At 34.8% G+C, this 27,390-nt stretch overlaps 1 protein-coding gene across 1 annotated transcript in view; it reads right to left on the minus strand.

The window, feature by feature from the left end:
* The window catches only part of LOC115210615, an 82,822-nt gene that overhangs the window by 51,431 nt on the left and 4,001 nt on the right, over positions 1–27,390 (minus strand). The window contains exons 2-10 of the mRNA XM_036502658.1: positions 21,141–21,303; positions 19,445–20,022; positions 17,698–17,900; positions 13,395–13,510; positions 11,997–12,208; positions 11,688–11,816; positions 7,139–7,264; positions 5,263–5,609; positions 3,859–4,001 (exon numbers count right to left, since the gene is read on the minus strand). Coding sequence (XP_036358551.1) covers positions 3,859–4,001; positions 5,263–5,609; positions 7,139–7,264; positions 11,688–11,816; positions 11,997–12,208; positions 13,395–13,510; positions 17,698–17,900; positions 19,445–20,022; positions 21,141–21,229 — 1,943 coding nt within the window. The 5' untranslated portion in view covers positions 21,230–21,303. The remainder of the gene's footprint in view (positions 1–3,858; positions 4,002–5,262; positions 5,610–7,138; positions 7,265–11,687; positions 11,817–11,996; positions 12,209–13,394; positions 13,511–17,697; positions 17,901–19,444; positions 20,023–21,140; positions 21,304–27,390) is intronic.

The following is a 27,390-nucleotide window of genomic DNA, read 5'->3' on the forward strand; positions in this document are numbered from 1 at the left end:
TATCATATATATATAATGTATCTATATATATTATATATGTTGTGTATGTATATGTATGTATGTATATGTGTGTGTATGTGTATGTGTATATGTACATATACGTGTACGCTCGTGTGTTTATGTATATGTAGGTACGTAGAGTTATGTATGTGTGTATGTCTATGTACATATGTGTAAGTATGTATATATATATATATATATATGTATATATATATATATGTATAATATATATATATATATATATATATATATATATATATATATTGTGTAAGTTTATATGTATGTATCCGTCTGTATAATAGTTAACTGCACGTATATATACTTAATATTTATTATTTATTTTTTGAGTATGCATGTATGTATATGAATAACTGCACGTATATATATTTTATTATTATTTATTTTTTGAGTATGCATGTAAGTATGAACATAAGGAGGCGCGTGTGTGTGTGTGTATGTGTAAGCATATGTATAGATATATGTATAATTTTACGCATATGTGTACTTATGTGTATATATGGATGCGCGTGTGTGTGTGTGTGTATGGGTACGCATGTATATGTGTATGTGTGTGTATGTGTATATGTGTATGTATGTGTGTGTGTATATATGTATATGTATGTATGTATATGTATGTGTGTGTATATATATATATATATAGATATATATATATATATATATATATATATGTATATATGTATATATATATGTGTATGTGTATGTTGTGTGTGTGTATGCATGCGCGTATATGTATGTATATGTATACGTGTGGGTGTGTGTATGTGTATATATAGTTGTAGTATGGGTGTATGTATGTATGTATATATACGTATTATATATATATATATAATATATATATGTATGTATTTGTATGTAGGTGTATATGTATGTGTGTATATATATTTATTGGTGTATATGTAGACATGAATCTGTAGGTACGCGTACGTATGTGTATATATGTGAATGTATGTAGATGTATGTATGTATGAATATAACACGTATGTGCGTGTATGTGTATGAGTGTACGAATGAGTGAGTGTGCGTGCTAATGGGTGTGCGTGCGTGAGTGAGTGCTTGTGTTCAAGTAGAAAGATAAATGAACTTGCTGTCGTAGCCAAGATGCTTGTGACCAGCGGTCAAAGATAACAAAAGTAATAAATGAAGATAATAAAATTAAAATTAGGGAATGGGTTTGTATCTGTATGTATATGTGTGTATGTGTAGGTATGTATAGGTACACATATGTGTATGTATATATATATATATATATGTGTGTGTATATGTATATATGTGTATATAGGGACTTGTGTGTTGTGTGTGCATGTGTGTATGTGGATATGTGTGTGTATGTGTGTATGTGTATGTGTGTGTATGTATATATTTTTTTTGTGTGTATATGTATGTGTGGTCGTGTGTGTATATATACATGTGTGTTTGTATATGTATATGCATGTATGTGTGTATATATGTATATATATATATATATATATATATATATGTAGATATATGTATCTATATATGTGTGTATGTATATATGTGTGTGTGTATGCATGTGTGTATGTATATGTGTGTGTGTGTGTGTATATGTATACATATGTGTATAGGTATAAGTGAGAATCTTCTTATTTACCTAAAACTCTATTCTTCTATATATTTTTTTATTCTTTTATTTATTCTTTTATCTAATTTACCACTGACTCCTTGACCACTCCCCCAAGTATGATATTTTTGCGCTATGCCTACCCCCAAAAAGTCCCCCACCACCACCCCTTTAAACCTGCCTAAATGTATAAATGCCAATACAATTCTTGTTAACTAGCTTCCTGAAGATTTCTCTTGAATGAAACAGTTCTAGTCCTGTAGAAGCTCCTTCTATATAATAATATATATATATAATATATATATAATATATATATATATATATATATATATATATATATATATATATAAGTTAATCCAAACATGCAAACACCAAGAGAAAACACAACAACGCGAGGACGTGGAACAAATATAGTATTATTTGACGCTCAGGAAAGAAGGAAAGAAGGAGGGTTTAACGTTTCGAGTGGAGCTCTTCGTCGGAAACATAGGAGGAGGAAAGATCCAGAGAAGGGAAGACAGAAGGAAAAAATCGGCAACGGTACACACGAGGTCACATGTATATATATGTGTGTGTGTGTGTATGTGTGTGTGCGCGTGTGTGTGTGTGCACCTTTGTGTGTGTATGTGTGTGAATGGTATTTGTCAGGGTCTTTTGTGTGCACATGTGTATGTATGTGTTTGTTCGCGTGTGTATGCGTGCGTCTGTGTGTGTGCGTGCGTATGTTTGTTTTGTGTTGGTGGGGATGTTATGTATGTGTGTGTACATATGTGTGCATATATCCGTGTGTGTTTGTGTGGGTTGTGTTGTGTTTGCGTCGGAGGTTTGCGTTGTTTATGTGTGTGTGTGTATGTGATTTTGTACATCTGTATGTGTTTCTCTGTGTTCTTGTTTTGGGTGTGGTCTGTATTTTTAAATAAGATTATTTTCCCTATTTATACGTGTTTGGTCAGTGGTGTTGTCCGGGCATTGGTATAGTGGGAAAACTAAGAATTTGAAGGACTTGTTTTGTGTACAGAGATTTAAGTGCCCACTAAGTAGTATTTGTCTTGTTGTGGGATCCCTCAATTGTTGGCGGTGGACTGTCATCCTTTCTCTGAGGATACGGCTCGTTTGCCCTATGTAATCTTTGTGGCACCCTTCACACCTTATGGCATAAAGTAAATTCTTTGATGCGCAGGTGAAGTTATTTCTGTTGTTTTACTTCGGCTACTAATTTATCGATACATTTTATAGTTAGTTTAGCGGTATCATACTTTGTCTGCCAGAGCATTTCGTCTCTGATATAGGAGAGACATTTTTTAATAATCAACGAAGAAATTCTACGTGGTCACCTGACCTAACGAAAACAAAGGCTGACAGGGCAATTAATTGGCTCCAGCCAAAGTTGGTACTTACATTGCAGATACTGCTCGCAAGAAGCTTACCACCAACGCTATGGAGTTACCGCTTGCCAGTGGCCCTAGAAAAAGCTACCAAATCTCACTCACATTCTATTCTATTTTCCTTTTAAAGGCATATTCGGGAAATATAGATCGAGATATATTATGTACGTAATGATCACGGCTGCAAGATCTTTGAATATATGTCTTTGAATATATGTTCAATGTCTTTGAATATATATCTTTAAATATATGTCTTTGAATATATAAGATCTTTAAATATATGTCTTTGAATATATAAGATCTTTAAATATATGTCTTTGAATATATAAGATCTTTAAATATATGTCTTTGAATATATAAGATCTTTAAATATATGTCTTTGAATATATAAGATCTTTAAATATATGTCTTTGAATATATAAGATCTTTAAATATATGTCTTTGAATATATAGATCTTTAATATAGTCTTTGAATATATAAGATCTTTAAATATATGTCTTTGAATATATAAGATCTTTGAATATATGTTCGATCACGTTAAACATGTTCCTTTTTTTATATAATTTTTAGAACCCAATATAAATTAAGAAAGTGAAAAAGTGGAAAATATCATAATTATTATTGGCCAAGATGAAAGGTCGGACAAATGACTGAATTGACAAACCATCAAAAATAACATCAACAACAAGGATCATTCCCTTACCTTATTTTGTTTTCAAAGCTTGACACAAGGCCAGCAGTATTTGAGAAGATGGGTAAGTCAATTATATCGACCTCTGTTCTTGACTGACATTATTTTATTGACCCTGAAAAGATGAAAACAAAGTCGACCACAGCAGAATTTAAACCCAGAACATAAAGAATTCCCTTACCTGATAATAACTGAAGCCTTGCCTTCGGTCCACTCATGTATTTTCATAGCCGCCATGGCTAGAACTGATGTTTTACCACATCCTGATGAACCGTAGATAACTAATGGCTGGCCCCGATCATCTAATATGTATTTTTTTATATCCTGTATATAAAAAGATAAATTGTTGTTAACGATACCAGAAAATCAATACCTTCAGCTAATTTTTTCTCTTAAATTATGTAATGCACGTATATATGAACATCATATATATACATATATACAGAGAGAGAGAGAGAGAGAGTTGAACTTTACAGAAAAACAAGGGACAAGACAGGTGTATAAACAACAAGCAAGTGTATTAGTTTGATGCTCGGGAAGGTGAGAAAGTCTTTTACGTTTCGAACCTATGCTCTCCAACAGAGGAACATGAGGAAATAAACAGAGAGAGAATAAAAATACTTGTGGATTTAGCGGTCGATCATGATATATATATATATATATATATATAATATTATATATATATCATATATATATAGCAGGTTTGAAATGCAATTTTAAAGGTGTTTATTCACTGACCGGTTTCACTGTTTTTAGAAAAAAGATTGTCAAAAGTAAATGTAAAGATTTGTATAAGCTTGCTGTGTAAAGTACTGGTTTTCGCAAAAGTATTAGAATAAATATATACATTCTTTGATAATAATAATAATAAGAAGAAAGTGTTAAAAACAGTTTACAAGGAAATATCTCAGAAAATATTAAACAAAAAGTATTAGGAGTTCAATAAAAATCATGTTTGTTTGGAAGTATCTATATATATACACAGACAGAGTATTAGAAGTTCAGTAAAAATTATGTTTGTTTGGTAGTATATATATACACAGAAGGAGATATATTTAGGAGTTTACAAAGAATTTGAGATGAACCAACCTGCTTTAGCATTTTCACTTTGTGTGAAGATAAGGGTTGTTTGCTATTTTAAGGGACAGTGTGGGAGGTTGGTTGGGGTGGGGGAAGGAAGAGTAATGTGAAATTGAAAGGATTTTTTTGTTTCTGAGCTAGTCTGTCATGGAAGTCTGTCAAAGGTAGTAGGGTAGCAAAACGGTTGAATGCAGAACAAATTATGTCAGCCGCGTCTTTTTTTTTAACGTTCTGGGTTCAGATCCCGCCAGAGATAGCAGTGTTTCCTTCTTTTCACTCCTCCTCATGTTTTAAGTTTTAATGTCACTGGAGTTGACTTGGTTTTTATACTACTACCTGAGATCAATACTAAACTTATACTGAAATCCACTTCCATGGACTCCATCGTTCCTTCAAAAGAAATTCATTCTGATAAGTAGAGAAAACACCCCGTTTTTGATTTTCAGTTGGTTTAATTTCATATCAGTTACCCAGCTAATGTAAGAAATCAATATTTATAACATACCATCAAAACATCATTCCTTCCGAAAAATGACTTGCATTTTCTCTGGCAAAACATCGTGTGATGCCGAACTTCTTCACATAAGGTGTCGTTTAGTATTGATCTGTTTGCTTTATAGATCGCTTTCTCAATAAGATCTTTGATCTTTTTTTCAAAATCTTCAGACAATTTTTGCAGATATGTTTTATGCTCGCAATAAGATTCAGGATCCAAGCCTAGAAATAGATACTTACTTGCAGTACCAAGATAACATGGGATGTAAACAAATAAATAAGTGGAATTATAGTCGTACATATTTAGTCTCGCTGTGAAATTAAGCCAAGGGGGATTTTTTTGACTGCTTGCAAAAGATAGATAGATAGAGAGAGAGAGAGAGAGAGAGAGAGAGAGAGAGAGAGAGAGAGAGAGAGAGAGAGAGAGAGAGAGATAGGTAGATAGACATTGTATATTTGTTAATATAAACAAGGCTTTTGCTCCGCATACACATTAAAGTATTCAATACTTCATTACGTGGAACGCATTTAATTTGTTAAATTATAACCCATAAAATACATACATACATGTGTTTTTACGTATGTGTGTGTATGGATATATGTATGTATGTATATATATGTGTATATATATATCACCGTGATCACCGTGACCGACCAGGCCATCAGATGTTGCTACACATCGCTGGTCACAATGCGCTTCGCATTGTTTTAGCCTTCAAATGATGCCACCCCGCTGGCTAAGCGAAGAAAGAGTGAGAGAAAGTCGTGATGAAAGAGTACAGCAGGGATCGCCACCACCCCCTGCCGGAGCCTCGTGGAGCTTTAGGTGTTTTCGCTCAATAAACACACACAACGCCCAGTCTGAGAATCGAAATTGCGATCCTACAACCGCGAGTCTGTTGCCCTAACCACTGGGCCATTGCGCCTCCACGTATATGTGGATATATATATATATATATATATATATATATATATATATATATATATATATATCTATATATATATATATATATATATATATATATAATATATATATATATATATATATATATATATATATATATATATATATATATATATATATAGATATATATATATATATATATATATATATATATATATTATATATATATATATATATATATATATATATATATATCTATATATATATATATATAATATATAATATATATATATATATATATATACATAGAGAGAGAAAGTGGAGAGAGAGAGAAAGAGAGAGAGAGACCCTGCTTTTGACTTTCATCATCAAAGATTATAAAAATTATAGTTTACAACAATGGATTCGTAATTCAAAAGATTCCACATTTTGAAATGGTAAATAATTTAATAAAAATAGAAATGAAAAAGAAAATCATATGAGAAGTCTGACAGCTTTTCGCTTCCAATGAATTGTTGATGTTAGTCAGGCAATCATACAGTTATGTTTTTGGTTTAGCTGTCTTCCAGAGTGCAGAATAGAGTGAATGGTTATAATAATATTTAAATCATGCCAATTCGGCGAGCAGGTAGAATCGTCGACCCGCCGGACAAAGTGCTTAATGCTTTGTGTTCAAATTCCGCCGAGGTCGACTTTGTCTTTCATCCTTTCGGGATCGATAAAATAAGTACCAATTGAACAGTGGGATCAATGTAATCGACTTCCCTCTCCCTTCAAAACTGCTGGCGTTGTGCCAAAATTTCAAACCAATATTTAAACCATCCAAAGACAGAAAGATTGTTGGGTGAGAAAAGGGAAAGAATAAATTAAAAGATGACAAAAGTGAAGCACCAGTTGGATGTCTTGGTCGACCACTAAATATGTTTGACAACATTTGAGCCAACTCCGATTCTCTCCGAAAAATTAAACATTCCAAACTCACCTTTTGGTCTCCATTCTACGTCGTACGTCATGATGTTTTCCTTCAAAATGGATGGTATCTTATCATTTTTGAGACTGTAGAGTAAGTTTTGGGATTCTTCGAATTCCTCAGAAATATTAGGTTGTTCTGAAGAAAAAAGAAATATCAATTTTTTTTTTTTACATCAGTTTAGAGGCCAATGTTCGCATGAGAGAGAAGTAATAGATTGCATTGGTTATTTGTATGTATATGAGTAAAGTCGATATTTATGGGATTCGAAATGAGAATCGAATGGGATGAAAGCACAAACCATCATAATGCATTTGGCTGGATAGAACAACAGAATAAATAATGGTTTACAGTGTTGCCATTTATCGTTCTGCTATTTTATGAGTGAAAATCCCATTAATGCCAGTTATCTCTTCCATACTTCTAAAGTGAAGGCGTATGGCTTAGTGGTTAGAGCGTCGAGCTTACGGTCGTGAGGTTGTGAGCTCGAATCCCGGACCGGGCTGCGTGTTGTGTTCTTGAGCAAGGCACTTTCTTTCACGTTGCTCCAGTTCACTCAGTTGTAGAAATGAGTTGTGACGTCACAGGTTCCAAGCTGTATCAACCTTTGCCTTTCCCTTGGATAACACTGGTGGTGTGGAGAGGGGAGGCCGGTATGTATGGGCGGCTGTTGGTCTTGCATAAACAACCTTGCCCGGACTTGTGCCTGGGAGGGTAACTTTCTAGGTGCAATCCCATGGTCATTCATGACCGAAGGGGGTCATAACTTCTAAAGTTTAAGATATAAGTATCAATAATGCTGTGGTACAATTAATTGCCTATATTAATTGTTTATTCGTTTTATATCAAAATAAATTCAGTATTTGAAAAAGCAATGAAAATTTATCCTAAAAAATAGATTTCTGTAGAACAAGTAGAGAGGAAAGTCTAGTCGATAACATCAACCGCACCACTTTCATGATACTTATTTTAGCAAACCCAAGAAGATGCATCCATCTTCTTTGTCCATTACTAGGAGGGTCGTAGGGGTAGAGTCCTCAGACACTCCTCCATAGGGTCCTATCTGAAGCAAGCGTGACCAACTGAGACAATAAATTTATCACATGGGTTAACAAGGAACGGATCTTAGATAGAGGGATCTGTTCGAAAAATATATTCTATTTCCTCCCAATGCCGGTACAACTAGTGATATGCCTCAATTTGTTCTAGGTTGCGTGGGGTAACAGTACATAGGATGCGCATCCCAGGGAAATGAAAGACAAAATCTACTTCTGTGGTTATATAACCTTGTACGTAGAGTAACGAAAGTAAAATATTTAATTCGGTGTTCTATCCTTTCCAACATTCCTCTGCCATTAACCTTAGAAATATAGAACCATCAGACTGAATCTATTGATGAAGAGAACTATGACAACGGGATTGTATCAGAGTGGGACAAAATCTATTCACACTTTATAGTGTATAATAGTATCATAAATTAAAGCAAGAATAAATATAATGACGTAAAGTATACTAGCCAACTCAATATGACTAACCACTAAGGTTACTGATTGATTGATTGATTCTAGTTTCAGCTCATGAGCTGTGGCCATGCTGGGGCACCGCCATACTCTTTACATCTCGTTCAGATATTTATTATTGCTAAATATAATGACGTATTTCTTAAATGGCTATAATGACTCCTCAGTGATATGATAGTATGATACTGATCTTTTAGGTATGACTATGTGGTAAAAAGCTTGCTTCCCAACCACATGGTTCGGGGTTCAGTCCCACTGTGAGATACCTTGGGCGTCTTCAACTATAGCCACGGGCCGACAACTGAAAGAAGCCCGTCGTATACATGTATATATGTGTGTTATGTGTGTGTGTTTGTGCTCCCACCACCGCTTGACAACTGGTGCCGATGTGCTTACGTCCCCGTAACTTAGCGGTTCGATAAAGAGACCGATTGGATAAATATAAGACTTTAAAAAGTTAAGTACTGAGGTCGATACGTTCGAGTAAAAATCCTTCAAGGTGGTGCATGACTGCAATCAAATGACTGAAACAAATAGAATAAAATATAATATTATATTATATACAGGGGTTGGACAAAATAATGGAAACACCTTAAAATTTCAAACAAATTTATTTTAATATGGGGTAGAACCGCTTTTGGCAGTAATTATAACTTGAATTCTACGAGGTAAGGCCTCGTACAAAGTTTCAATTATTTCCAAAGGAATTTTTGTCCATTCTTCAGCTAAAACAGTCTCCAGTTCTTGTAGTGATGATGGTGGAGGATATCGACTCCTTATTTGTTTTTCTAAAATACACCACAAACGTTCGATAATATTGAGATCTGGGGACTGTGGTGACCAGGTAAGATGTTCAACTTCACTAGAATGTTCCTCGTACCATTCAGTGACAACTTTAGCTGTGTGAATTGGTGTATTATCAACCTGAAAGATTGCATTTCCATCCGGAAACAGTTCCGCAAATATAGGATGAATTTGATCAGATAAGATACTTAAATAGTCTTGACTATTAATTCTGCCATGAAGGGAAACCATTGGGTCGGCGGATTTCCAAAATATAGCCCCCCACCCAGATCATCACGGATCCTTCTCCATATTTAACAGTTGGAAGAAGGCAGTCTGGGTCAAATGCTTTTTTTGGCTGTCTCCACACGTATACTCGGCCGGTGGTCGGAAATAGACTAAAGGACGACTCGTCCGAGAAAATAACATTCTTCCACTGCTCTAGGGACCAATTCTGTAGGTTTTTACTCCGCTCTAAACACTTTGCAACGTTTTTTTTTGAAAGTAGTGATTTTCTGATTGCAGCCCTCCCGTGAAATCCGGCTTTGTGCAGCTCCCGGCGAACAGCTTTTGTGAAAACTGGGTTCTCCAGGTGGTCATTAAGCTCTGCAATAATTTTGGGAGCTGTACTTTTGTGATCCTTTCTAACAATTCGGGCAAGAGTCCGACGGTCCCTATCTGACAGTTTTGGTTTTCTTTCGGAGTTTTGTTTTGACAAGGAGGTTTTTCTCCCTTTCTCAAAGGCTGTCATTACTTTCGAGACAGTACTCCTTGACACACCAAACATTTCGGCTGTTTTCGTTACGCTAGCGCCTGCCATACAAGCACCAAGAATTTGACCCCTTTGAAAGTGCGATAGATTTGTCATTTTAATGAATTTTAATTACCTTTTTCTGATGATATCTGAAAAGAAACAGCAATTTTAGCAAAACATATTAAGCAACACTAATAATAAATAAAAACAAAAATAAACAAGCTTTTGACACTTTTATAGATATTTCAAAATTATGATGCTATGATGCTAGGTGTTTCCGCTATTTTGTCCAAACCCTGTGTGTATATATATATATATATATACATATATATATATATATATACATATATATATATTATATATATATATATATATAATATATATATATATATATATATATATATATATATATATATATATATATATATATATATATATATATACGAAAGAAGGTTTGAAAATGCAATTTTTAAAAAATGTTTATTTACTTTACCGGTTTCACTCTTTAGAAAAAGATTGTCAAAAGTAACATGTAAAAGTTACGATAACACGGTGGACCAGGTCAGTTTGAACTTGCCTACTACTATAATGTAAACCTTTTTGAACTCATAATATTCTGTGCGTGTATACCAATATTCCACTGAACTTTTTAATAATTCCTTCTGGAAGCTATCTTTAACTTTGCCTTGAGAATGTATATATATGTTGGAATCTTTTTTGCCCAATATTTTCATGAACTTGTTAAACATTTTTATGTCCTTTACATGTCCTTGTTACCAAAGACTGTATATATGTATTGTAGAATTTTGTGACAACCAATAATTAACACAACCAAACTTTTACATGTTACTTTTGACAATCTTTTTCTAAAGAGTGAAACCGGTAAAGTAAATAAACATCTTTTAAAATTGCATTTTCAAACCTTCTTTCGTATATAATTCCACTCGTGCGGTACCTTACAACTCCACTTTGTTATATATATATATATATATATATATATATATATATATATATATATATATATATATATATATACATACATATATATATATGGATGGTATTATTAAAATACCATCACAAGTGGTAAGCGAATTATTAGCCGTACAGGCAAATTAATAAAATATATACATACAATATTACATATGTACATATTTAATATTGTATGTATATATGTATATATATATATGTATATAAATTAGAGAAAAACTACTATTATGCAATTCAAACAATGACAGACATAAACCAAATCATAAATAAAAAATAATATATATTTTAAAACAAATAACTAGATCACAAAAAGTACAAAAATTAATAAACATTATATCTATCATTGTTTGAATCGCATAATAGTGTTTTTTCTCTAATTTTTATATATATTATATAGTTGTATTGTGAAATTTGATTTAATACTAAATTGAAATTTTCCCTGTAAGTTTGGAGTTATACTCCCTGATAATAATATTATTATTATATATATATATATATATATATATCGAGAACTTACCTTTAAAACTACTTAGATATTCATCATTACTTTGGTGCTCGATATCGATTATGTTCCTTTTAAACCAAATGCAATGTTGGTCAGGTTGGTCTGTTCCAAGAATTCCTTGCATAATTTCTGCTTCAGTGACTGTTTTATTGTTGTTAATCCGGAAAAGTAATTCAAAGAAATTAAAGTAAATTTCATTATGCAAAAATTAAAGAAATTGCTATCGACTACTCTCACCTGCTAAATGTCATGAAACCAGTGCAACACACTAGTCAATAAGTTTATATTTTTCGACATTACTGAATAAACTATGAGTAGTACCTGACATTAGAAAACGCCTGGCTTCATCTTCTTCAAGGAGACGTTTAGCTGCTGCACAGATAATTTTTCTTAGTTGGCTGCTCTCTTTGTTCCACTGTTGTGTGGCCTCTTGCCTTTCTTCTTCTTTGTGGCTGAGAAACGATGGAAGAACGTATCCAATTGGTTGAAGAATGTAGGAGGGAGCCAACGAATTAAGGTCTTCTTTGTACCAACTGCAAAGAATAAGTTGCATATGTTGAGACAATAATGATGGAGCAAATTGAGTTCTTTTGGATAGAGACACAATTACTTTCAGAGAATAAAGAAACCAGCTGAAACAAATCCTGTCTGGTATCGATATCTATTTATTAACCCTGTCTGTAGCTAGGACGTAGAGGTCAGATAAGATAGAATATTGTACTTTTAAAGTACCTTGTCAGATTAGATAATATTTTCTACTCAGTACATTGTCAGATTAGATAGTATGTTGAACTTAGTTCGAAGCCTCCACCGTTTCTACTGGCTTCAGCTTTTAGACTGTGGCCATGCTGAGACTTGCCTTGAAGGGTTTAGTAGAACATATCGACCCTGCTACTTGTTTTTAAATTCTGGTGCTTATTCTATCAGTCTCTTTTGCCGTACTGCAAATTTCTGGGAACTTAAACAAACCAACACTAGTTGTGAAGCGATGAAGAGGGGACAAGCACACACACACACACACACATGTATAAATATAGATAGATAGATAGATAGATAGATAGATAGATAGATAGATAGATAGATAGATAGATAGATAGATAGATAGATAGATAGATAGATAGATAGATAGATAGATAGATAGATAGATAGATAGATAGATAGATAGATAGATAGATAGATATATAGATAGATAGATAGATAGATAGATAGATAGATAGATAGATAGATAGATAGATAGATAGATAGATAGATAGACAGACAGACAGATATACAGATAGATAGATAAGAAATCAATTAAGTTGAAAATGCACTGAGAGTATATATATTTGAAGATTTATTTAAATTTAAATATAGTCAGATGTGTGTGCGAGTGTGTATATACATATAAATATGTAACAGAGAAGCGAGATGAGACTTTCCCAAGATCAGCAAAGGCACGCTGTAGCACTTAATGCTATGTATGTATGTATGTATGTATGTATGTATGTATGTATGTATGTATGTATGTATGTATGTATGTATGTATGTATGTATGCATTTATGTATGTATGTATGTACGTGTGTGAATGTATGTGTGCATGAATGTATGTGTGCATGAATGTATGTAGGTTTAAAACTTCGGTTTTTAAATGATAATCTTAATAATAATTTGTTGTAAACATTTGGACATTCAATGTATAAAAATTTCATTAAATAGCTAAAATTATTTAAAACATATACCGATGTATGAGTTCTTTGTCTTCGGCAGAGTTAATGTCTGATGAAAACCTTTCAAAGATAGCTTTGTTGATGATTCTGGGGCAAGGTCGATAACCATATTTGTGGGAGAGGAATGTCTGAAGTGAAGGAATAAGTAATGTTTCAAATGAAAACCAAATAAAAATTCTTTCAAGTTAATTCTTTTATTCATGATCATAAATACTGTTTGCACTTATAATAATAACATATCGTTTTGTTTAGGAAATCCAGTTCTCGGCAAGTTACTCCTTTAATGTCATTACAAAATATTTATAAATGATTCTAAATCATTTGGATGATTGAAGATAGAAGTGAAAAAGGAAAAAATAACTGTCAAAGGACATTCATTTCGGTAACGAATTGTTATTGTTTAAATAAGGAAACTCTGCCGCCGCATTCCCATAACAGTAACACACAGCCAATGATTCAACAGGTGTATATTAGCGCATATCAACGTATGCCTGCTTCTACTGTTACTGGTGCTGCTGCTGGTGCTGCTGCTGGTGCTGCTGCTGCTGTTATTGTTGCCATTTAGCGCTAACCGATCGAACTGACCAATGAGTAAATGCCTTTCATCCGTGGCAATCCAGTCTTTTTTTTTCAGATAGTGTATCTGGAACTACGTTATACAATGTATTCTTCATTTTCCAAGACGGTAGGATGGAATTTGAGGGAAAGTTGATTGCTACTTCTAGTGGATCCAGTTACCATGCCCAGGTTTTGTCACATGTAATGACGGACATAATGTAACTTGTATGTGTTTGCAACTCAGGTCTCGATTCCCGATCGTAGCAATTTAATTACACTCCTGTTGCCCGAGAAGAAAAGTAGGGACGCACAACCTCCGTTTTTTCCCCCGTTCGAAGTCGATACATTTTCTGTCACCTACTTGACATTTCAGGAGTGAAAGTATCTATCAATAATTCTGGTCATATTTTATAAATAATTGATATCTATCAATAACTTTGGTCATATTTTATGAATAATTGAAGCAATACACTAGTTAGGTCGATTCTTATTGGTCAAAGGCAGATCTCGTAGTCGAATATGTGGTAGGTCAGAAATGTTCGCTAAACTGCTTGATGAAAGAGAAACCATCTCGTCCACACTCGTAGATATCATGAGGCAAATCGTTCACGGTGCTCGTTGATCTTTGGCTGTAGATTTGAATCGGTCCGCTCTGGATTTCCAGACCTGTGGAAGCTGTTTATGACATCATTTAAAATATTTCTTCTCCAGTTAATTTATATCGCTAGTTTTAATATTTGAACCTATTTGCCTCATGATGTCTTCGAGTGTGGAGCAGATGGTTTCTTTTTCATCAAGTAGTCTAGCAAGCAACATTTCTGACCTACCACATATTCTACTACGAGATCTGCCTTTGACCAATGAGAATCAACTTAACTAGTGTATTACAGACGCAGCTTCAATTATCCATAAAATATTACCGGACTGGATCACATGTGTATTTAACATGCGTAAAACCCTGAGTTGCAGTGGGGGGAATCACCAATTATTTCACAATTAATATAAACTCTATACCAAGTGTTCAGTAGTATTTTCTTTCGTTCCTAAACATAAATGTGCGTGTGTGTGTGTATGAGTATCACTGGATGATCAGCCTTCTTTTATCCATTACCTTTTTCTTGTTCCAGTCATGAGACTGCGGTCATTCTGTGGCACCATTTTGGAGAACTTTTAGTCAAACGAATCGACCCCAGTACTTATTTTTGAGCCTGATTCTTATTCTATTAGTCTCTTTTGCTAAGTTACAGAAATTTAAACATACCAACACCAGTTGTTAAGCAGTGGAGGAGGAGACAAACTATGGCACAAAGACACACAGATATAAACATATATATATATATATATATAGTAGTAGTAGTAGTAACAGAAAAGAGGAATTTCGGTTGTCCCCGCGTGGTGGATTGTAATGTATATAAGAAAATAAAAAAAGGAAAATACGCACACTTACATGGTTATAATATGATTTTTAATGTATCGACCGGTTTCGCAATCGCTATTCATGATATAATGTTTAATTTATATGAATATATATTTTTTCTTAAGAAGAAATTTGGTCCATGTTTGTAATGAAATTCATGAGTGAATGATTTTACAAGTTGACAAGTAAAGGGAGATAATTGGTTGTTATTATTGTTATTGTTGTGTGTAAGGGAGATAACTGTTTAGGTTTTGGGTGGGGAATAAATATGTGTACAGAAAGGAGACAGGTTAAAAAAAGGGACCATGTTTAGTAGGGGATTTATTTACAGTGATGTAGTATGTAAAAATATAAAAGTTAGTTATGCGTGCTTATTAAGACGCGTTTTGTATTTTTCAATGAAAAAAGTTTCTTTATTTAAGCGTTCTAGTTGAGAGATTGTGTCTTTGCACTGGTAGAAAGGGAAGACTGTAAAATTTGGTTTGCTGTTACCTGCACATTTTTCTATGTGTTCACTAAGAGGAATTTGTCTGTATTGCGGGAAACGGATTTGCTCCTTATGCAGAGTGATTCTCTTCCTCAAAGTTAAACTCATTTGTCCAATGTACTGATGACTGCAACCCGAGCAGGTTATTACATAAATTAGGTTCTCAGAGGCACAGGTGAAACTAGTTTTAATTTTGAACCTCTGTCCTCGTTTGAAAAGGAAATCCGAGCCTTCAAGCAGGTTGGCGCAGGTGACACAGTTCGGGCGTCCATATTTTTCAACCGTTGGTTTCGTGGTTGTTTTGTAAAGCTTCGCATTTGTTAGCAGTCTCTTTAGAGATTTGTCTTGTTTTTTGCATTTGATGAGTTTGTGTGTTTTCAGGATGTTCATTTTTGGATCTCTAGTTAGTAAAGGGAGAGTTTGCACAATCGGGTTGAATGCCTCACTGTTTCTGGGGTTGTGTGTTGATATAAAAAGTAATGTTTGGTTTGAGGTGTGGTGCTCTGTTTTGTTGTTCTTAGTGTTTTTGTGTCTAATTGTTTGGCACGTTTAATTCCCTCGTCGTTAAGAGAGGGTGGATATTGTTGTTTTGAGGTCTTGAAAACGAAGGTCCCGAGTTGTTCTATCAGACACTATTGTGCAGATCCTTTTTGCTAAGTTAAAAGGGATGTTTATTTTTATGTGTTTCGGGTGGCATGAGTTGAAAAGAAGATATTGTTTTGAGTCAGTTGGTTTATAATAAATGTCAGTTGACTTTTTTTATCATGATGTCTAAAAATGGAAGTTGTTCTTTATATTCCATTGTGAATTAAATGTTACTATTTCTGTCATTTAGTGTTGTTTTGAAATCCAAAAGTTTGTCGATGTTCTCCTTCCAGATGATAAAACAGTCATCCAGGTATCGCTTCCAATTTTCTCTTATGTAGAGGTAAAATGGGTAACCATATTTCTGGAGTGATACTTCATATAAGGTGAATTCAAAATAACCCATTATTAGGTTCGCAAGAACAGGAGCTGCTTTCGTCCCCATCGCAATTCCGCATTTCTGACGATAGTATGTGTCATCAAATAGGAAATAATTGTCTGTACACATATTTATTCCCCACCCAAAACCTAAACAGTTATCTCCCTTACACACAACAATAACAATAATAACATCTAATTACCTCCCTTTCCTTGTCAACTTGTAAAATCATTCACTCGTGAACTTCATTACAAATTTCTTCTGAAGAAAAAATATATATTCATATAAATTAAACATTATATCATGAATAGCGATTGCGAAACCGGTCGATACATTAAAAATTATATTATAACCATGTAAGTGTGCGTATTTTCCTTTTTTTATTTTCTTATATACATTACAATCCACCACGTGGGGACAACCGAAATTCTTCTTTTCTGTTACTACTACTATATATATATATATATATATATATATATATATATATATAATATATATATATATATATATATATATATATATATATATGCGACGCGTTTCTTTCAGTTTCCGTCCAATAAATCCACTCAAAAGACTTTAGTCGGTCTAAGGCTATAGTAGAAAGTGCTTGCCCAAGGTACCACGCTGTGGGACTGAACCAGGAACCATGAGGTCGGGAAATAAGCTTCTTACTACACAACCGCGTCTGCAGACACGTTTTCCAAAAGTGCTGAAATGCGGGAATGTATAATAATATACTGTATCTCGAAAACAAACGAGGCGCCTGCTGTGGATTTGAACTCAGCATCCTTGATAATGTGATTCAATGCTTTATTCTTTCGGTGACTTCCCTTCCACTCAGATACATTACGAAAAGCAAAACAAAAGATTTTATGAAATAAATATTCACCACAAAATTTGGTCCCGTCGAAAGTTTCTGACATAGTTTCAACTCTTTCATACACAACTCGGTTGTTAGGTGGTCATTGGTAGCATCTTGTCCAATACCCCAACGCATGTCCACAACTTGAAACTGGTAGCCATTTTGCTGACAGAAAGCCTTCAGTTTACAGTAAGCGTTCTCCATTAAATAATTTCGTTCGTGTTGGGTATCTATAGAATACAGATTGAAAACTCAGACCGTGTTTGTAAATGAAAATTGATTGTTTTAGTTAAACCCTCTCACACAGGCTCTCTCTTTCTTTCTCTCTCTCACTCTCTCTCTCACACACAAATACACACACGCACATATATACACACACGCACATACATACACACATACGCTTGCACACACACACACACACACACACACACACACACATTAGTATAACGCTGGCAAGAAAAAAGATTATCTGGGATGTTTTGGGCGTTTGTTCTTTTTCTAAAAGAACAGATGAAGAAATGGTGCACATGCATGCGAGAGAGAGAGAGAGAGAGGGAGGGAGAAAGAAGGGGTAGAGAGAAAGAGGGGGTAGAGAGAAAGAGGGGGTAGAGAGAGGGAGTCTGTGTGTGTGTGTGTGTGTGTGTGTGTGTGTGCACGTGTGTGTCGGTGTTTTTCGTTCCGTGTATATATGGATGTGTGTGCGTGTGCAAGTTGGGTGCCATTAGTGTGTACTGTAAGAGCGGATATCAGCGTGTGTATACATGTATGTGTGTATGTCTATATGTGTGTGGATGTGCGTGCGCACATATATATTTACATTTATATGTATTATATATCTATATTATGTATACGGGTGTGTTTATGTATTTATATCACACACACGCACACAACTTTATGATGTGCTGTGCATGTTAGGGTCCAGTATGGGCGTAGGGATCATTCCCAAGAATTCATTCGGCATTACTCATAACAGTAATGAGTTCTGAATGTATTTAGTTATGGTTACTCAACACCAGTGGCAGCTCGTAGATAAAATTCGTGGAGGTGCTGCTTCAGAAATATTTTAGCCGTTCTTTTAATATTGTGTAAAAGGAAACAAACATAAAAAGAACATTTATACATAAACTTGATCGGTTCGCGTTTTATCTACCGCCGGGTTGTATGTTTAATTTGTTCACTGAACACCGCTGAGAATTCCTCCCTGTTTTTCAAATATCCCCTCAAATGACAAAATAAGGGGGTGAAAATGTGCCCTATTTTTCAAATCCTAACAACAACATTGAAGTTGGAAGAAGGATAATAATCTAATTTATCACATTCAAGAATATAAACACGCTTTAAGCACAACACACGCGAAGTCAAAAATAAACACTACCTTTCACCCAGAACTGTCATTCACGCAGTGCTCTCTCTTCCTACTGCGAAGCTTCCAATCTCGGACAAGTGAGCATGCGCACAACAGCCAAACACCGCGTCACTGGAGCTGTGAAGCGCACAGCTCTATATTTTTCCATAAACTAGGGGATGGCTACTGACATTAAACTTAAGGATTACATAATGTACAAGCATAAAGAAGGAATTAAAGAAAAAAGGACTCATTATATTGAATGTTATCGATAATATCGAGTGGAAATAGAGGAGGGTGCTGCAGTTCCACGGTTCCTATACAGATGTCGCCACTGCTCAACACCATCAATAACTAAGGAAAAACAACAACTCAATCATTTAAAATACTAAAATTATTATTTTACCAATCAAAAATGTTATCATTTACCTGTGAATGTACTACTGGTAAATATTCGTACGATTTTAGCTTCACTTAGACATTCAACTTGCATATTGCCCATTAGTAAATCATGGATTGCTTTCTCCTCTCTACTAATCTCCGTCTTTAGAGAAGTATTACTCACATGCATTACATTATTTGAACCTTTGAGCTGTTGAATTTTCTTGTAGAAATGTATTTTAGCGCCGATATTTCTCTCACCAGATTGCAGGTTTCCATTCTCTTTTAGATTTACACCAGAATTAGATTCAAACGATGAATTTGCTTGGTCTATTTCGGCAAATGTTATTTCATTTGTCATGTCAACTGACTCTGACTGAACTTCCGATTTATTGTTTTTGTAACTATTTTCCGGACTTTTAATATCCTGTTCTTTTCTGTCATTGCAAGAATTTTTCGAATCAGTGTTGTCTTTCTGGATGTTTTCATTGTTATCGTTTTGTATATTTTGATCTGTTACAAAAGTTACAACTGCATCAATGTGGTTTTCAGTATGTTCCTGTGGAGGTCTTTCTTGAATAGTTTCTTCAGAATGAACGATTGATTTCGATGCCATTGAGTTGTCACTTGTTTGAAGAAGAATTCAAAAGAAAAAAATGCAATCAATATCGTTGGTTTCATTAGTAGCAATATTATATTACGCAAACTAGTTGAAATGGTAGTCACTGAATCTCTCCACTTAATCTTCAACTCCGCTCACTAATTAGAAGTTTGTCTATAAGTTCTAAAATTACTCTAATTATGCCAGCTTATTCATAGATTATGTTAGAAGGCAAATTTCCATCGAATTAATAATCCACTCATAAACTCGATGACCACTACACTGCCGACATCACTAACCTTCTCAGAAACAAACTTCTTTGATTTCTTTTGTCAACAACCCTTTTACCTGCATTATAAATTTGGTGGAACTAACTTGGGTATTCTTGGATACATCCATATTTTTCTCAATATTCACAGATGTCTATCAACTTTTGAGAACTTAACGACACTAAGATATACATTACACATCTGTTCATCCCTCACATATAAAATAATTCTCTCCTTTTTACAATTCTTCTTATACCAGTCCATCTTCTTTTCATGAGCCGCACCACAGCACCACGTTGATATCTACTTTATCACAAAGTGTACCAACACAGGCTATATTTTATATATTATATATATATATATATATATAATATATATATATATAATATATATATATATATATATATATGTTATTTTCTAGCTTATTTAGAATGTTAACCTACAAGTTACATAATCTGATCATTTTTATCATCTTCCTTATTTGCTTTTTGTACTTCATTCACACTTTTCTAAAGTTGATCCGGGGCTATAGTAGAAGACACTTGCTCAAGGTACGAGATAGTGGGACTGAACTATGTGGTTGGGAAGCAAACTCCTTACCACGCAGCCACTATGAATTAGTCATAATTCTTTGTGGTATTTACTCATTATACGAACGTATATTCGTATAAGGGACATAACTCAAAGTTAATTTAGTCATCCGGTAAATAAAGATCAAAATGACTACCAAACAAAGTAGTGAGACCTGAACAGTCTCCCAAAATGGAGACTAAAAACTCCCAGCATCGCAGTAGTCGAATGATCAAAACCAGTAAAAGAATAAAACACATAAAAAATATTAACTTGGTAGTGCCAAAGTAAAAAATAGAATTACCTTTTCCTACGTTCTCCATGTTTTAGAGTTTGGTCTTGCGCTGCTACAGGAGGCGTTTTTTTCATAATTGTACTTGCAGAACAGCCCATTGTTGCGATATTTGATATTTTTCAGAACATTTAATGGAATTGGTTGAGAAGTCTATATTTAACTGTAGCTGTATCTGAAAAAAGTGAAAATTTTTAAATGAATGAATTAATTAATTTTATGCAAAAAAAAGTTTTTGGTTAATTATTACAGAAATGATCTAAAAATCAGCAACATTAGCCTCATCTTTTCTATATCTTCACTTTACTTAATATTCTAATTAGTCTGTTTTTATTCTAATAACCATTTATCTTCCCGGTTACGTCATTAATGTACAAAGTGCACTGTGGCGCATGCACGATGACTGCTAAGTCTTTCTCTCCCCCTCTCTCCCTCTCTCTCCCTCTCCCTCTCTCTCCCTCTTTAATGTAGACATTGTGCTAGCATTACTCCAAAGGTGTATTACGTTGTGTGCTTTTAACAAATTTCTAGTGCACCTATCCATTAGACTCAAATACCTTAGTATTGTTCTTCTCTGGGTATTGATTCCTTTAATGCTGCTCCTCACATATAATTTTGTTTCCATGATATTCCTAGTCTTTTTCTTCCATTCTTCCATTCTTCTTCCATACTTCATCATTATTATATAGAACCTTCCTTCAGCTATCTTATTGTCATAAGGGAATGGGTTTTCTACATCAGTGGTTCTCAACCATTTTTTGCCTAAAGACCCCTTTCATTCATATTTTACTCTACTGGATTCTTATAGACATTCGATGTTTTTAAAAGTCCCATTATGTTTTTATAATTAAATTTTATTTGGAATGGTATTTAAAAAATGGCTGAAATATTCATGACTTGTAGAAGTATAGCCAATTTATTGCACATCAATTCTAACAGTAAAATCTTACGTGGCCCTCCAGGGGCCATGTGGACCCCGGTTAAGAATTACTACTTTAAACTATCATTTTCTTCCCTTTATCATTAGCATATGAATATGGTAGTAAAAACAACTGTTGTTTTCACTACCATAATTCATACGAGTATCTCTATCGAAAATTCTTTTAAAGAAACTAACTAGTTCTTACCATGGGAGTAAAGTTTGAGTTTATTCATGAATAAATGATTCCTTTGTTACTTTTGACTAAATGATTCGATTTGTTTCATTATTAAAAATAAAGACGAGAGATAATTACAAATAGAAATGGGCGAAATGTAACTCCTTGGAATATTCCTCTTTTGATCACATTTTTACACTGTTGTGGAGATCGCTAGCATCTAAATTTTTCCAATAAAAAGTGGTGGTATTCGAATCTGTCCAATAGAATCGAATGGAAAGTTGTAGAACCCTCTAGAATGTTCTAATGGCTTACCGCTATATAAGCAGAGCTGGTAGAGGGGCGTTTCTCCTTTTGCTTTTGCCTTTTCTTGTTATACACTGCTTCAGAGAGGGGTAATAAACCCATCTGGAGTATCACTGTGTTCTTTTTCGCAAGTGAACGAGAGAAGCACAACAAATTGGCTTCGCTGATAGGATAAGAAAGACTATCCTTGCCGAGTGTTTTTTTTTTTTTACCTTGACGTTGATAATACAATAATCTGAAAGGTAAACAACCAGTTTTGCACATAAGCTTCTGTTATCAGTTAAATTATTTTGTCAAGAGTTTTACTTTATTTTATCTAATATAGTTGGAGTTTTACTGTAAGTTATTTTTACCTTGACAACAATGGCGGAACAAAGCGGAAAGCTGATAAAGTTGCTCACGCAACAACTTCAACTTCAGGGAGAACAAATGGAGGTACAAGTGCGGCAGCACAGAGAAGACTTGGAAGCTTTGAGAAGGCTGATTCAAGTTCAAGTTTCTAGAAAGGATTCCAGTCCAAGTTCCGTCTTCCAACTCCTTCAACCTCTATCCCACTATTTGCTGCTATTGATTCAACATCAGAACTGTGGCCTAATTACTGGCTAAGATTTTGCACTTTTGTTTGTGGCTAACGCCGTGCCTGACCAGCGCAAGGCTCAAGTACTCTTGACGAATCAAACCGCTACCATCTATAAACAACTGGCGAATCTGGCTACTCAACAGAGTCCGTCCAGGGATATTAACAAGCGGTCGATTCGGGAAATTGTCAACTTTATGAAAGAACAATTCAACCCAAGACATTTCATTGAGCGAAAATGTTTCAAATTCTGAAGTGACATGCAACAGAAGCCAGGCGAAACTCTCCTCGAACTGGCAGCGCGTATACGTCAAGATGCTGCTACCTGTGGCTTTCCTTCGATCATAGATCCTCAAAAGTAAGTTCTTGGATAGAGATTCGTATGTTCTGTCAACAATGAAGTTTATTGAAAGCTCTTTGCAAGATCAAGGACACAGAGCTGGATTTATCCTGTGCTTTCCAAGTTGTGATTGAGACTGAATACGCGGTGAAGGTTGCCAAGGAAACTGTTTACGGTTCCAAGATCAGGCCTGTCAATAAGATCAAGCAAAGACAGAACAAGGGCTAACGAAAAAACCACCAGCAGTCTAAGTCCACAGACCCCCGAGTTGAAGTGTTACAGATGCGGAAAGGCCCATACTGTGACAGACTGCCCCTACAAAGAAGTCAAATGCCACTTTCATGAAAAGAAAGGACATTTGGAAGCTGTTTGTAAGAAGAAACAATGGCAGCAACGGGAACATCGTTCCCAACCTTCCGTGAAGAGAATCACGGAAGCAGAGCTTGTCAAAACAATCGTCGGAGAAGTTCCCGACAATACTTCCAGGTTAGTTGTGCCAATCACAATCCAAGACCGACAGTTCACGATGTAACTGGATACTGCAACTACGGGGAATTTCGTTTCATTTCTGGTCTGGAAACAACTGGAAAAACCGAAGCTTGATAATGTCAGACTTCGCAATGAGTCTGCTAGCAAGCACGACCTGCCCGTGCTGGGAACTTTTATGGGCCAAAGCAAGTATCCAATGACTGGCAAATAAAGCCCAATTCTTTACATAGTCACTAAGATCCCTGACCTGAAATTGGTGGGACGAAACGCTATCCGAACACTGGGAATCTCTGTGGATAATGCTCTTGGACTGAGATGCGTAGAGAGTCAAGACAAGAGTGAGGATGTAAGAACGTCGCGCCTTAATATCTCGAACAAGCCTTATGCTTTCCTGCAACGACATTGCCACAATCTCTATGACGAATTCTCAGATCTTTTCAAAGAAGAATTGGGATGTCTTAAGGATTTCAAATTGGACTGCTATTTCCTTCGCTAACACGCGCGCGCACAAATATATTCACACTCACACACATACACACACACACACACACACACACACATACACGCACTCACTTTTCAATCTCTCCCTTCGTCGCTCTCAACGCAAACTGCATCCACCGCATGCTGGTCAACGACACCAGTTCCCTTTTGCCTCCAACATATGTCGATCCAATTCGCTCCCACTTTTCCACACTTGTCTCCGTTCCCTATTTCACCTCTGAAATATATTACCGGATATTACGACTTTTTACAAAGCCTTTTCTAAAAATAACACCTATATTTCTGCTTTCATCCACCAGACGTGGAGCATGTGACGAGCACTCTGCGGGGATCTTGTAAACCTCACACTATTCACTCGTACTTTTATTATCTTATTTTTTTTATTTTTGTATTTTTATTAACTTTTTCCAATGCATCTATAAAAGAATTATTGTCTTTTCAGCGTCATATCATTCATTTATTCCCCTTTCCTTTTTCAGTCTTTATCTTCTTTTTTAACCCTTCCCTTATCAGCTTTTACTCTCTCCAGAAATTATATCTATTACATAACCTCTTGACCTTTCACCAGTGTTATCATTTTACTATTTTTGTCTTTTTACTATTTATAGTCTTTTCCGTCTTTGTTTCTTCTTAAATATCACATTCCTCTTACCTTCCCCTTCACCTCACATTCATGCCTGCTACCTCCACCTTGCCTCCCTTCTCACACATACAATAAGATTATACCTACACACCATCCTCTCACGCCCCAAAATCCCACGCCACTACACACCCATACTTGCACATCACCACACCCACGCTCACCTCATGAAACCACACGCGCACATACCCTATGCCTATCTTTACACATGGATACCCTCCTGTATATGCTCCTAACACCCTTCATAAAACTACAAAACCTCATTCGTACCTATTTCTTTACTACCCACAAGGGGCTAAACACAGAGAGGACAAACAAGGACAGACATAGGTATTAAGTCGACTACATCGACCCCAGTGCGTAACTGGTACTTAATTTATCGACCCCGAAAGGATGAAAGGCAAAGTCGACCTCGGCGGAATTTGAACTCACAACGTAACGCAGACGAAATACCGCTAAGCATTTCGCCCGGCGTGCTAACGTTTCTGCCAGCTCACCGCCTTGAAAACCTCATTCGTACCGCTTTCTCCTTTCGGCTTTCCGTTTTGGTTCTTGCCACCTTTTCCCAATCTGTTATTTTTCTGATGAAGTGCAAACATCCGAAATACGAAGAATCGATTATTTTCATTTTAAAGCGTTAAACTAATGCATCTGTCAAACCTTGCGTGTGTTTCTGCGTGTGTGTGTGTATATTTGTGTGTGTATGTGTGTATGTGTGTGTGTGTGTTGTGTGTGTATTTGTATGCGTTTGTACGTTTCGTGTGTGTGTGTGTGTGTGTGTACTTTTGAAATTTGTAAATATATTTTGTGCGTGTATTGGTAATTATATTTCATATTTAATAAATTAAAACTGAAAGAACACCGTTTATTATTTTCAGAAAATGTATTTTCTGTTATTTTTATTAAACAATGATTTCTTTAAATTTTTCGGGAAATAACGCGTCTCACAAACGCTTTCAAATTTAAACAAAATATTTTGCAAATTGAAACGAAATATATTTATTTAAAAAGCACTGATGCTGTGAATCAGTTTTATAATTTCTTTTTAATCTAAAACTCTTTTTCATCTAATTTTTTTTTCAGATTCTGAGGTTAGAAGGACATCTTAAATAAGAAAAAAAATAATAAAATGTACGAAGTTGGGCAGCCCATAATTAAAACGTTAGGAGGTTTAAAAACTATCCTTGCTAAAACGAAAAACTCACATTTTCTTGCATCTTGGTAACTCAAACTCCATAAATATACAACAAAGTCATTAAAACATTACGAGATGGCGTGAACGGGAAGTTTTACTGGATTGTTTAGCCTTAGTAATGTCGTCCGTTCGTTGTACGCCACACCCAATCAGTTGATTACAAAACTCTCGGTGGAATTAGAACTTTATCGATATCTGTTGGTTATCCAATTACTATGTCGCTTGGTAACAGTAGACAATTATTCGCTATTAACATTAAATGTTGGGTGGAGATATGGGTGGGTAACAGAAATAGTAGAGAGCCGGGGAAAACATTTATATTGCGTTATGTCACACTCACTCCCTATTTAAATGTCTCCTCCTTTTAATGATATTTTGAAGTTATCTCCTTTTGATAGCCTTTACGTGTGGTAAACGTTAATGACTTTTTTTTTCTCACTTTGGAGAATAAAATGATTGATTAAAAATTATGTTAAACTCACTATATTCAATATATTAACATGTACTTAACTATATACTTTTCATGAAGAAGGAAACTTTTACTCTCATCATATACCTAAAAGTTTTGAGTTCAATAATTGCAGGAGTCAACTTTACTTTTCTTCTTTCTGGCGTCTGTGAACAAAGTACCTATTATGTATCTTTTAAGTAGTAGATCGAGTTAATCAACTGTGCCCCCATTGTATTAATTTACGATTAATACAATATGCTATCTTAGCCACCGGTTTTATTTGTAGACTAGCAGTATCGCCCGGCGTTGCTCGGGTTTGTTTCGACCCTTTAGAATAGGAATTTTTGAAAAGTAAAAATTTTGCGTTATGTAGCTTCTTATTCTCTTTAAGTGAACATTTTTCTGGTTGAAATACACCGAAAAATGGCGACACAGCAGTCAAAAAATCGTAAAAATAGGGATTTTCATAGAAAAAAATCACTTTTTTTATGTAAATAATGTTTGGTCTTAACAGGGTCCGATTTGAATTTTATCTTCTACGGAATGAAGAGCAAGCCTTCTTCTATCATAATCTCAATTTTGGTCAACTTGTGCCGCAGGGTCTTGGAGGAGATAGTGTTAGTTGAAGGCTACTAAATCTGCCACACACAGACAACTTCAGCTTTA

Source organism: Octopus sinensis, linkage group LG4 (genome assembly GCF_006345805.1).
Source record: "Octopus sinensis linkage group LG4, ASM634580v1, whole genome shotgun sequence".
NCBI lineage: Eukaryota > Metazoa > Mollusca > Cephalopoda > Octopoda > Octopodidae > Octopus > Octopus sinensis.